The sequence below is a fragment of the Myotis davidii genome, unplaced genomic scaffold (assembly GCF_000327345.1).
Source record: "Myotis davidii unplaced genomic scaffold, ASM32734v1 scaffold6, whole genome shotgun sequence".
NCBI classification, from domain to species: Eukaryota; Metazoa; Chordata; class Mammalia; order Chiroptera; family Vespertilionidae; genus Myotis; species Myotis davidii.
In genome coordinates this window covers 16,519,029-16,533,382 of record NW_006383011.1, presented here as the reverse complement: position 1 = coordinate 16,533,382, position 14,354 = coordinate 16,519,029, and the positions used below count along the sequence as shown (strand labels likewise).

The 14,354-nt window shown below is 35.5% G+C and overlaps 1 protein-coding gene across 3 annotated transcripts in view; it reads right to left on the bottom strand.

Moving 5' to 3' along the window:
- Positions 1-14,354, bottom strand: part of SRBD1 (S1 RNA binding domain 1) — a 165,613-nt gene that overhangs the window by 79,786 nt on the left and 71,473 nt on the right. For all 3 annotated transcript variants that reach the window (XM_006778638.2, XM_006778639.2, XM_015557949.1), the window contains one exon: positions 3,643-3,734. In XM_006778638.2, coding sequence (XP_006778701.1) covers positions 3,643-3,734 — 92 coding nt within the window. The remainder of the gene's footprint in view (positions 1-3,642; positions 3,735-14,354) is intronic.

The window sequence follows — 14,354 nt, the reverse complement described above, 5'->3', positions numbered from 1 at the left end:
TGTAATATATATATTTTAAAAATCCTGTATTATTATAAACACGGTATACATTTGTATGGCAAATATAGACAGTCCTCGGATTACGTCGGGCTCGACGTACATCATTTCATGGTTACGTCGCCATCTTCCATTTATTTATAAAAAAAAAAGTTCTGTCATTTCAACGTATGTACATATTGGCTTTATGTTTCTTATTATTTATTTACCACAAGTAAAGGTCCGGAATTGTTATCTTTCTACTAATTTTGTTTTTTTTACTGTTTCACTTTAGTACTGCTGTATATGTGCTCCATGTGAGGGACGTAGGTGCTTATGTAGGTGGGTTCCGACTTACGGCAAAAATCGCGTTACGTCGCACCGTAGGAATGGATCTCCATCGTAACACAAGGACCTGCTATTATATGCTTATTAGGACTAGATCCTGATTGATAATGATGAGTAAATGATGAGATAATATCTTGCAACCAGAGACCAAGTCAGTTGGCTAGTGAGTACACTTGTATTGCCTTGAACCTGACTGCTAGATTACTCTGTCACATACATTCCTAACCACATCACTTTCTCAAACATCACAATTCAAGTTCAAGAGATCTGGAGTTAGCTTCAAACATTCCTTTGCTTGTGTCATTTTACTTGGGCATCACTTATTGCCTTTTTTTTTTTTTTTTACCAAATGTTAACAAAATTTTATATCAACTTTAGCTTTTAAGATATATTTTGCTAGAGAAAAGAAATTTAATGTGAATCTTAAGGATACTTCCAAAGGCATATCTTTTTTTTCCAAGTAGCACTGTTACATTGAGCCTTACTATGAAAAGCTTTTATGTTTAAGCACGTGAAAACTAGTCAGTGTCACATACTCATATAGAAGGTTAGGTGAACTAAATTCTTAAGTGAAAACATTAAGGCCATCAAAGGAAATCCCTTGCTTGTTTTCATGTTAAACTGTTCAAAGTCTGGCAACAGAAGTCACCTCTTACAAGTGATTACCAGATTCTCCTGTGACTGATTTGTACATCTCATCAGAGCTAAGAGCTACTGTGAACATCAAGTTCACTGCATTTGTGTACAAGTATTTGTTGAGTATCTGTTTTCAATTTTTTTGAGTATATACCTAGTAATGGAATTGCTGGGTTATATGGTATTCCATATGTGTAACTTGGTCTAATTGCTTTTTGAATAGACTTTTAATCAGTCCTCTTATTTTACACCCACTCTGCCCTCCCAAAATACTTCTAAAGGTGCTTGTTACATTTCCTGAACCTATGGGGTTTCCATGATCTATTTCAGATTAGTTCTGTTTTCCACATGCTGTCTTAGTATTCCACTTTCTCAAGTTGGCTAGATCACTTATTACTTAGCCATCTGCTTTCCAGCTTCAAAACGAATGTTGCTGTTATCTCCTCTCCCATTCTCTTTGTCCTGGTGAGTTTATGTCTTCATTCTATCAAGTTACTATCATTTTAATGAGATTTTAGGAGCGAGTAAAGAAATAACAGGAATACTCAATCTCCCATTTTCAATCAGAAATACATAATAAACATCTTAATATCACCTATCTACAATTCTATCCATCTGATTTAAATGCCTCTTAAGTTCATTGCATTTATTATGGGGGAATATAAAAACCTACTAGTATAAAGATAACCTCTGTTTCCAATAAGCTGATAAACTGGTCAAGAAGATGTAGTAATATGAAGGTCGTTTGCTTACATATGTTTAACACTTGTATGAATGTTGAAGTTCTGTTATATTCTGATAGAGCAAAGTTATGGCGAGTTGAAAGGTAAAACCCATAGCCACAGGTAGGTCAGGTCAAATGAAGTATGAAGTCATCCCTGGCATTAATCACTACAGAAGAGACAGGAACTGAAAAGTGTGTGGGCTCTAGAAAACCCAGGGCGAAGACTCTCAGCTTCTTTCAGTTATTTGCCTGGAGGACCAGACTCTGAAGACTAAAAATGTAAGTTCTGAGTTGCTATGGATCAAACACAGTCATTGCCATATGGACAGAACCTGAGACAGAGAAGGAAGGCATATCTGCAGTGAATTACAAACTGAAGGCACAGCTAGATTTTGAAATCAGAGTAATTAGGATCAGATAGCAATTCCGTTTTTATCACTTCCTTTTTTCACAGAGTCGTGCTGGACTGTAGCAATCTTGTCTCACCTATGATACTAGGATAGTTATGTACCATGTGGGCCAGTGGTGAAAAGGAAACAGCACCCTTAGCAGAGGGAGGTCTGAGGAACTCCCAACTCCTAGACAATATTTTTTTCCAATACCCTATAGTAATATTACCTTTCAGTGCCAACTTGGGGAGTTCTGAATCTTATTTTTTTATAAAGAAAAGTATCCTTTTATTATAGAAGTATACAAATATTATGTGCCCTTTCAGCCTTGGTTTCCTCATCTATAAAGTAGGAATAATAAACCTCTCATAGGGCAACTGTAAGAATTAAGTAATACTAGTAATGCATTTAACACAATGTTTCACATATATTAAGTGTTCTAAAAAGATCTGTATTAGCAGCTCCCACTATGATTATTGTTATCTAATCCCCTTTATTATTGCTATTACTGTTATTGTTGTTGTAGTTGTTATTATTATTATTATTACAAGGAAAGTACCAAATATTATTATTATTATTACAAGGAAAGTACCAAAACAATATGTGGCTAGAAAGCGGAAACCATGCTGAGCTAGTGTGATAAGGAAAATCTTCCTAGAAGAGGCAAGGTTTTGAGCTGGGATCTGAGTTTGAGAAGGTGATCACTTTAGACGGGGACCATGCCCTGGAGTGAATAATTGAAGGGAAACTACCAGCTCTTCTGGATGTAAGAAAGAAGTTTATAGTTTTAAAATAATGCAAAAAATGTCAAGAGCATATCTCCAGATGTAGATTTCAAGAACAGCCAATGAAATTTGAAGATAATATTTAAAGGGAAAAATTCCATAGCCCTGACCAATGTGGCTCAGTTGGTTGAGCATTGTCCCATGCACAGAAAAGTTGCTAGTTAAATGCCCGGTCAGAGTATGTGCGGGAGGCAACCAATCAATGTCTCTCTCACACATTGATGTTTTTCTCTCTCCCTCTCCCTTCCTCTCTCTAAAATCAATAAAAAATCCATTTCTAATAAAGTATCTTAATTTCTTCACACACAAGATTTTAACTATTCCACATCACAGAAATCAAAGCAAGATAAAAGAAACTGGTTATCGGACAAATATTCAGCAATAAATTGAAAGTCTGTGCATGTTCATACATTTGATTGTAAATATTTTTATGTTAATATATTACTTTTTTGCCAACGAAAAGCCATAATAAGTAATATTTTTTCTAATAAGAAAGCTTAGAGTATTTTATTACTTTTATGAACACTAGCATTTAATTTTACTAGATATGTTCTGAGCTGATTTTTCACTATATTCTAGAATACTATGCAGAGTTCTTTAGAAAAAGTATTTTTCCTCCTTTTCTATAATTATAATTACTATTGGAACCACTTTCTAACATGCCTGCCTATTCTTATGCATACATATTCTAAATTTTCTTGGATATTTAAATAATTTGCTCTCTAAAAATACATGGCCAAAATGTCAAAATCACATGCTTTGGTGATGGTGCACAGCTTCTTACCTGCACTTCTCAAATTAGGGTCCAGTCCTGGCATCTCTTTGTTAGCTTCAGGGCTGACACTGTAGATTGATGCTCCTGCTTCACTGACAATACTAAGAAAGAAAGGGGGAATATCATTTTCTAAACATTTTGTCTGGTCAAAGAAAATAAATGAGACTAGGTAAGAAAAATAGTTGTAGGGCAAAGTCCTCTCTTTATATGTCAATGATACCTATATCGCTTAATTTTTCATTAACATAAAGTGATTAAGCAATGTTTGTTTTCTTCACATAGGAAATACACAGATTTTAATCCATAATGAAGTCATTCGGTCGATTTCTGTCAGTAGTAATGAGATAGGTTATAGATGAACACAATAGATACTCCGCCATGATGCAACTACAAAATTTTCAGAATATACTTAGCTTCTCTTGTGTTTATAATCCACTGTTGACTGACATTTACAACTGCTATCTGAATCATTCTAGAGCATGTTGGGAAGCACATGAACATGTGTGGATATGTGCATATGTGATTAAACACAAAAACCACTGCCATAAACACTGCCATTGTCATTACCTGATTATCATTAACCACTACAATGTAAAAAGCAAGCGATCAGACAGGCATTACCCCACTTCTTTTCAGTAAATCATCTTTTTGGAAAACTTGAAACATTTCACTTCATGCAGATGTTAAACTATTTCATTCCATCATTTATTTAATCAAAGCATCACACGTATTATCTTCTTTCCTTTTCTTTTTTGGCTCCAAAAAATACTTTTCAAACCACAATGGCAACACTGTCTTACAGATGACATTCGATTGGTTGACTCTTGTACAGTTTATCAAACATTTTAAAGATCAGAGTTCCTCCTGACAACATTTTATGCAGAGAAACCTCATCTACCTAAAGTATTCACAATACCTATAGCTCTCTACCATTAAACAGTCCATGGAGGTAGACTAAGGGAAACTGTTTGAAGACTCAAAAGCAGAAATACTTTAGTGCTTAAGATTATTAGGAACCTCCTCTTTCTCTGCTCATACAACATTTACACACACACACACACACACACACATTTCAGAGAGGAAGGGAGAGGGAGAGAGAGATAGAAACATCAATGATGAGAAAGAATCATCGACTGGCTGCCTCCCTCACACCCACCACCGGGGACCAAGCCTGAAACTTGGGCACTTACCCCCAACCCGGGACCCTTCAGTCCACAAGCCAATGCTCAATCCATTGAGTCAAACCAGTCAGGGCTAAAGAACTCTTGACTGAACTTTGACAACTACAAGCCACCGAGATGCAAGATTATTGTGGGGAAGATTAATTAATTAATTAATTAATTAATTATTTGCAACTAAGGTCAACTATCCTAAATAATAGGAAAAAGGAACATCAGCAATTGAAAAGCAAGGCGGCTCACCCTGTTCCTCATCAACACCAACATCATCATATGCTGAGAGGTAACGGAGCATGCAATATACACAAAGCACAAAACCAAGCACTTTACAGACATTATCTCATTTGATTCTTCAAGATTTTTTTCCCCCCACAGATAAGTAATGTGTCAAACATCATACAGCTGGTAAGCAACTGCGCTGGATTTGAAGCCTAACCTGCTTGATTCCCCAAGTCTAAGCTCATAACCAGCATAAGTAACTTTTTCTTTTTTAGTTTAAATTCTTTATTGTTTAATGTATTACATAAGTCTCCTTTTCCCTCCCATTCACCTCTCCCCGGCTATACCCAACCCCCAGCACATGCCCTCACCCGCCTCCCCGGTCTGTGTCCACGGGTTATGCTCATATGCATGCATACAAGTCCGCTGGTTGATCTCTTACCCCCTCACTCCACGCCTTCCCTCATAGGTTGGACAGTCTGTTCTATGCTTCTATATGACGCTAGTTCTATTTTTGTTCATCAGTTTATGTTGTTCATTATATTCCACAAATGAGTGAGATCATGTGATATTTATCTTTCTCTGACTGGCTTATTTTGTTTAGCATAAAGTAACTTCTGATTAGCTTCACAACTCACATTAAAATGAAAACCTACATTTTTGTGCTAAACAACAAATGTCACATTGTCTTAAGAACTATGTTCTTAACAGATCCAGAACTCATTTCTCTCTTTTGTCGCCTTCACTTCTGATCAAAAGGTAGTCAGTTTTGTTTTTTATATATCTAAAGAACCTAAAGCATAAAGAAATCTGAATATGTTCTACAATTTTTGAGACTGACTTTAAAATTAAAAGTGATTTTTCTCCAATATAAGATTTAGATTGTGCTTATCTACTACTATATAATGATGGAGGAAATATAATGCCAAGTAAAGCTTGAAGTAAAGAAAACTCTTAATGTGGCATAATGAGATACTAAAATCAACATACTAGCAGTGGTTATTCAGTTTCATTACAGCAGCATTTTCTAACCTGGGGCCCTTGTACTTCTGGACAGAGAGGTCAAATTAATCAAAACTGTATGCAAAATGTTTGTGCTTATGCATTTGTTTTCTAGAAAAGGGGGTTGTAGTTTTCATTGATTAATTAAAGAAATCCATCCCCAAAAGTTTAAGAACCACCATAGGATAAGAATATTCAATCACTAGCCATGGAAAATTTGGTGTCAAACACAAATTAACAGTCAGTCTAACAAAGTTTTTCTTTAAAAAAAAAAAGAGTATTCATCAAGTGCAAGAGAAAAAAATACTTTTTAAAAATTTCACTGCGAATTTATTTTCTATCCTTGCCAGAAGCCTCCAAAATTACCACTATTAAAGCAAAGGGAACTTAAATGGAAAATAAAAATTCCAATTAACTGTGGCCTTTAGCAGTTGGGTACCTGAGAATTTGCTGGGTGATTCACTGTCTCTTGGAAGTTATAATTCTCAGTAGACTAAGGGAAACTGTTGCGAAGAAAAACACTCAGATAATAAATATTCCTCCAAATACCATACTGCCAGCTCTCTTAAACAGAGGAATACAAAACAGATGTGACACACTGCACCCAAAGATTTTAGATTAACATTAATATTAAATCAATACAAAATGCAGTAAATTTCATATGCTTTAGTTATTAGATCGCATGGATCCAATAAACAGTTTAGAATGCTAAGCACAGATCAGAATGCTTCAATAATCTAAATGAACAGAAAAACCTCAACACTGATTACCTCAGTATAAAACATATAACAATCTAAGAAGTATATGTGGCAAGAATTAAATGAAACAAATCAAGCTGAGAGTGGCGATGATTTCTTCCAGGAGAAGCTGCTAAGAACAAAAGTTATAATGTCTCCTCCCTTCCTTTTTTCATTCCTATTTAGAGTTCAAAGACAGACACGCAGTAGAAAGTATACTAGATTTCAGAAGCCACTTTCTGTTTATTGGGAAACTTTTTGAAAATTATTCCAATTACCTCTAATTTCTGAGGAAAGCAAAAATAAACTTTGTAAAAAAAAATCAGATATCTGATTATTTAATAAGGTTTATATTTCACAAAACAAATTTCTCTCAGTTGTAAACAAATTAGGTTCATAATCTCAGCAATTTGATTATTTTGTCTATTTTGCCATAAAGCAGACAGGACTGAGCAGAATTTATTCTATGGAGGCAATTTGCCCGATACAGTTGCAACTGAACTAAGGTTTTGAGATTATTACAGTACAACGAAGCCCCTTCAAATTACTGGTTCAGACAAACATCTAAATAGATACATATGATATCACAAACTTTAAATATATGAAGGTGTATTTCAGAAGCTACCATTGGACTTCATTTTACCAGACCTATATATTAATGTGCTAGCTCTCTTGAATTGGTACTTTTAAAAACATTTAATCTAATTCAGCACTATTCAAGGGTCTTTCTAGATTTTTATATTAAAAATAAATACAAACCCCATACTCATACAAAAAAAGCAAGTAAAATGTCCACAATATAGATGCATTTACTTTTAAATTAAAATTTTTTTACAAAAACTGTAAGTTAAAAATACTAATTTTTGTTATCTTAAATAAAATTCAATGTTACATAAATGTGTTCATGTACCAATATATTTATTTTTTAAAGAAGCATACGTTGAAACTACAAAATTAGTATCTCCACAGCTTCTAAGTCTCTTCTACCAAGACAGATTCTATGTTGACGTATCTTTTAAAACCAGGCTTGCAAGTACTTTTCTTACAGTAACTATTCATTCTGACAGTAAGAGAATGGCAATTTCTTTTACCAAATTGAGATGGGGAATTCTTTTCATGAGACAGGAAAAGTAGCTGTTCGGTCTTTTTAAGTTATTGGGCTAATAGTTTTCACATTCATTTACAAGGTTCCATGAAGCCTCTGTGTGAGTCTCCTCCAGGCCCTCTCCACACTCCCAAAATAGGAAAAAAGCTTTTGTAGTTGTTGTTTTTTCTTATTTTAGAAAAAATTACACATAGGAGAATTTCATTCAAAAGTAAACCACTTAAATAAAAACACAGCTATTTAGTAAGATATTAAAAAATCAGCCCAGATATATTGCTTAAAGTAATAAAAAACTGATGTGTTTTTAATTCTTCACAAAATATACTAAAATTCTTTAAGCTTTATCAATATCTAGCAGCTCTTTTTCTTCCTTCTTTCCACAAAAAATATATATATACTAAATAATTACTAAATGCATAGATCATTTCACTGAAGTTTTAAAAATTACTTATCTAAAAAACCATCCTTCCAAGTTTTCACCCTGAGAAACATTCATATGAAGAGAGGGTTAAATGACCTACGTTTCTCAATAAGTAATAGAAAGTGTTAAAAAAGTTAACAAACACAGATCTAATCCTTTGCTCTGCATATGAGATAATCTATTCTGAAGTATGAAAGAATAGCTGATTGTATCTTAGGAACAAGAGACAAGGCCAAAAACTAAACCACATAAATAAAAGGGTCTAAGGTTTAATGTTTATTAAGGCTTATTTCTAAGAAAATAGCAAAGCAATTTTAAAGTCCTTTATTTAGTGACAAATTATCACTTCAAGGAATCTCAAATAAGCATTTCTTAGTCACTTTAAAAACTAAGGTAATCTGTGGATGAAGAGGATTCAGGTAAACAAAACCCTATACAGTTAAAGATGTTTAAACTGTATAACTCTTTTGAATGGTAATTTGAAAATATGGACCAAAAGTCACAAAAATATGCATTCTTTATTAACGAGCTGTTATATTTTTAAGAATCTATATGAGAGAAATTCTAAAATAACAAAACATTTAAAGCACTATTCATCGTAGCACAGCTCTGACTGAAAGAAACTAAAAAACAAAATGCCTATCTTTTAAGGTTCATTAAATGGAAAACAATATTGTCATTAAAAATTATTGTTACAAAACATTAAGAGAAAAAAACTAGTTTCAAAACTGTAAGTCCAACTTTGGTACTTTAAAAATATAGATATATATAAAAGAAAAAAATAGAAAGTTATGTAATATAATGTAAATAGAACTTAAGTCAGTCCTTTAACTGCATTTTTTGTTTATTTAAATTCTTTTTCAATAACCATGTAATTGTAATTACATGCTTCCTTAGGTTAACATAAATTGTAATTTATTTATAAACAGAAAAAGTTTAAAATTTAAGTTTAAAATGACAATTGTTAATGGGCCAGGAAATAGGATATCACATATGGCCAACATTTTTTTCTTTTAAATTTATTAAAGTTATTTTGAACTTAAATGTGGGTAAATATAACAATTATTGTTAATAATTTTCAAACATGGCTTCTCGGAGATCTCAAACAGTAACATTTTATGATATTGTTGTAACATAAAAGAAAGGTGAGTAAGCAGGAAAGTCAAGAGAAGTTCTCAATCTGTACACACAGGTCAGATAAGCAGCAAATACATGTTGAAAAATCTTACAAGAAAGTACATATCATGTATCCTAAAGTTTCACTTAGTCCCTGGCCTCTGAATCCTTCCCCCAAGTTACCCTTCATGACTATCAAGGCATAATCAGTTCACTATTCATAACAAAAAAGATGTGAGGTGCTATAGTAGTGTGCCAGAAAAGCAGCATGCGTAAAAACCTCTAAAGGCAAAATATGGTGAAACAGAAAGAGAGAGGAAATACAACTCACCAGGATTTCAATGGCACCGAAGGAGTTTACCTTGAGATATGTAACACCAGCACCATCTGGTGGAAGACCAGTTAGAAGCAATTCTCCAATTACCACAGTTTAAACAAAAAATTCTAGGCTATCTTTCAAAAGATGAGCATTTTCCAAAGAGAACAAGTCTCGCAATACTACAATAATTACACGCAGGATCCATAACAAGTCTGGAAGAACTTAGCATGTCTACCAAACTCAGAGTGAGTGTATACCCATATGGACATCCTGGCACATCTTAAACACAAGGCAATATTTCAACAGCACAGAATTCCCTTGTCTGCTTTTTCCTTCAGCGCCTCATACCTCATCAGATGAAAATAATATTTTCTAGCCACAAAGAAAACGAAAAAAGACAAACACAAATTCACAACTACCAAGCAGCACTTTAAATTTGGAGTTCAGGTTCCTCAAAGCACCTGCAACCTCCCTACTGATCCTCCTGTGCCATAAACACAATAGTATCCAATGGAAGAATCTGATTCTGCTAATTAGCATCACGGGTATAATTATGTTCAATGATGCTGAGCTGCTTTAATGTAGCCACCATGTATCAAAACATCACTTTTAATGCTGTCAATGATAGAGACAACAAATCACTGGTGCCTTCCAATGCCATCGTAGGGGAAAGCAAATCAAACTGAAGGACCAAGAAGACAGAGAGCTTACTCGTATCTATTTGTAGGTTGAGTCCCTCCAATGGGGTAGAAGCAATTTCTGACAATGAATGGAACCAGCAGAAATTGTCAGTCTCTACAGTCTCTACCACTCTCCATAGTTAGCATTCCTTTTATTTTTTCCCCTTACCTTCACCTTCTTCTGCTTTCTTTTATTTCTTTTTCCACAACGAAGTTGTTTTAAGTATTACACAATACCACCAAGGGAACTCAAGGAAAACTCACTGGAGCACCCACAAGGCCTGGTGCCTACGTGGTGTTAGACTAAGCAAAAGGACAAGGCCCCACTGACTCTAGGACAAGAAAAGCAGGCTTAAGGGAGGAACACTCACTAACTGGGCAAGAAGGTGGTGTTTGCAACTATACTCAAACATGCCACGCTCACTACTAACAAGACACAAAAACTAAGAGCGAGGAAGCAATACTAATCTAATTTTGTAATTAAAACTGTCTTTTGGTCAACATTTTGAAACGTATTGATTTAAAGAACATGATGTCAACCCACCTGCCATACCCTCTCCCCTACACACATCAAAAAGTATGTTTCTCCTTATTCCCTTCTTTTAATATAGCAATTCATCATATAGACTTTTAAAAATTTTATTTTATCGCCCTAACTGGTTTGGCTCAGTGGATAGAGCATCAGCAGAAACATTGATCTGAGAGAGACACATCGATTGGCTGTCTTCTGCACACACCTCGACCAGGGACCAGGCTGGGAAGGAGGTACATGCCCTTGACCGGAATCGAACCCAGGACCCTTCAGTCTGCAGGCCAATGCCCTATCCACTGAGGCTAGGGTTGTTTCTCCTGATTCTTGAGGTGAACTCCAAAACTGTCAAATTTTTATGTGCTCAATTTGTATTTACTCATATAACAACAGATTGTGCTTATTTCTTCTTTTTTATTTTAATTAAAACTTTTTTAAGTTAAAAAGCAATCTATGGTGGGTAGTCATGTCCTAGGCTGGGTATCTTCACTGACAAAGATCAACTTAACTGAGCCTATTGTCTTTTTGCATCTATGACCCATTTATTCTTTTTCAAGTGCAATTTTATTCAAATATAAATCAAGAGTTGTACATAGAGAATTGTAAAGTTTTCTTACGAAGGAAAAAGTTTGCTTCATTTTCTCTTTTCTACCAACCTTTGATTTTTTTTTTTAGCTTAAATACATCTATGGGTTTATCCACTAATAAATAGTGCTGATAATAACCTCAGGGGGCTCTACTTCCCCATCCCCACCCAACTCTACTTTTCTCTGTGGTGAACTTACACCTCTGCAGAAGTCGTCACCCTACAGTGAAGGGAGACACTACACTTTATCTAATACATTCACCAACCAGCCGCCTCCTGTTTGGATCTCTAGCCCTTTTCTGGAGCAGCTTAACCTTCAGCATCCCTTTGGACCATCCAGGTCATGCTGGAGTAGGAGAGGGCTTGGGGTGGGGTGGGGGCGGGGATAGCCCTGAAAGTACATGCACTGAACAGATGGAGAAGAGGCTGAGTTGTTCAGTTCAGCTGGCTGCTTCACTTACTTTGTTATCTACAGTCGGATCTTTACTTTTTGGGATCACTACACATTTCTGACTCTGCTATATTACACTGTGTAAATATTTAGAAGAAATAATTCCTTCCAAGGATCTGAACTTCCACTGTCGTTATGGCAAATGAACCTGTTTATGCTATGTTCGTTAAGTACCAGAAAGCCTACAAGAACCCAGGAATTTACTAACACATGTGGTACACAAACATCACAATCGTGAAGCTTCTCGTGGGGACATAGCAAGGACATGAAAGGCCAGTTTATTTTTACTCCCACTGCCCTGTAATTTCTTTTAACTCTACAACAACGTCCCTTAATTCAAACCTTCCCTACAGCTACAGCAACAGGGTCAACTGAATGTACATAAACTGTACCCCAAACTACCCACGTCTCTAACTTTCCTTGCCTCAGAGCAGTGGTCCTCCAACTTGACCCTGTGTCACAATCTGCTGGAGGCTGTTGAAACACAGATTGCTGGGCCCACCCCCATAGTTTCTGGTTCAGTGGGACAGAGAATTTTCATTTCTAACAAGTTCTCTTGCTGATGCTGCTGGTCCTAGGACCACCGGTTTAAGGTTTGTTGAGACACGACTTACATTCTATAAAAGTCACTCATCTTAAGTGTACAATTCAATGATTTTTAGTAAGTGGTATACAACCATCCCCCAAGTCCGATTTCAGAACATTTCTGTCCCCAAAAGATCCTTTTATGCCCATTTGTAGCCCTCATTCACTGCCAGCCCCAGGAATCCACTAATCTACTTTCTGTCTCTGTATAGTTAGTTACCTTTTACCTTGCATTTCATATACATGCAATCATAAAGTATGTGGTCTTTTCTGTCCTGCTTATTCACTTAGCATAATGTTGTTAAGATTCATAAGCATCGTTAGAATCAACACTTCATTTTTATTGCCGAATCTTATTTCACTGTTCTAGACATACCACATTTTCCTTAGCCATTCTGAGGGACTTTGGGGCTGGTTCCAATTTTCTAGTATTATGAGTAATGCTGCTTAAAATATTAATTTATAAATTTTATGTGGACATATGTTCCATTTCTGTTGGACAGATTCCCAGGAGTGGAAATGCATCATTGTAAATTTATGTTTAATTTTTTAAGAAACTGTGTAGGGACAATGAATGAGGGTTCCAGTTTGTTCATTTTCATGATAATACTTGTCGCTGTCTTTTTGACAATGGCCATTTTCGTACTTATGAAATGGTATTTACTTGTTGCTTAATTTACATTTCTTTAATCACTGATGATGCTGAGCATAACCACAATATATTAGTTGATTCGTTTTCTAATCTTCTTTAGTGAAATATCTACTCAAATCTTTTGCCCATTTTTAAATGGCTTGTCTCCTTGTTACTGACTTATAAGTATTCTTTATGTATCCTAAATACAAGTCCTTTATCAGATACAAGATTTAGAAATACTTTCTCCCAATCTTTGGCTTGCACTTTCATTTTCTTAATGGTCTTTTGGAACACAAAACTTTAAATTTTAGTGAAGTCTTAGACTATACTTTGAGAACCATTGCTCTAAAGCCTCAAAAATTAAAAAAACAAACTAAACCCTTGAAAAATGTAAAAGCTTAGTGGTTTCCATCTGCATAAACAATATGTAAATGTCACTCACAGTATCTGCTTTTGTTTTGTTTTAACAAAGCTTATCATAACTATCATCCTAAACATATTCACCCTTTTTAGGAAGAACAGAGAACTTGCAATGAACTGGCTTTAATACATTATGGAATGAACAAATTCAGCTGCAAATGGACCTAAGGTGGGAACACGGGGTGGCCTGCTGGCACTACAGAACATGGGTTGCTGAGTTTTCAGAATCGTTGACACCATGCTTAAAGAATAAGAAAGACAGCCCTGACTGCTTTGGCACAATGAAGAGAGCATCGGCCTGCGGACTCAAGGTCCCAGGTTCGATTCCAGTCAAGGGCATGTACCTTGGTTGTGGGCACATACCCAGTGGGGAGTGTGCGGGAGGCAGCTGATCGATGTTTCTCTCTCATCGATGTTTCTAACTCTCTAGTCCTCTCTGTAAAAAATCAATAAAATATATTTTTTTACAAAAAGAATAAGAGAGAAAGAAACCAAGATGGCGGCATAGGTAAACATCGGAGATTGCTGCCTCGCACAACCACTTCAAAAATACACCTAAAAGACGGAACGGACATCACCCAGAACCACAGGAAGGCTGGCTGCGGGGAAATTCTACAACTAGAAGGAAAGAGAAAAGCATACCGACACTCAGAGGAGGCACAGTGCTGAAGTAAAATACTGAGGTGCAGAGTGCATGCGGAGCAGGCTGGTGGCTGAGGGTGCGGTTGGCGTTTTCATT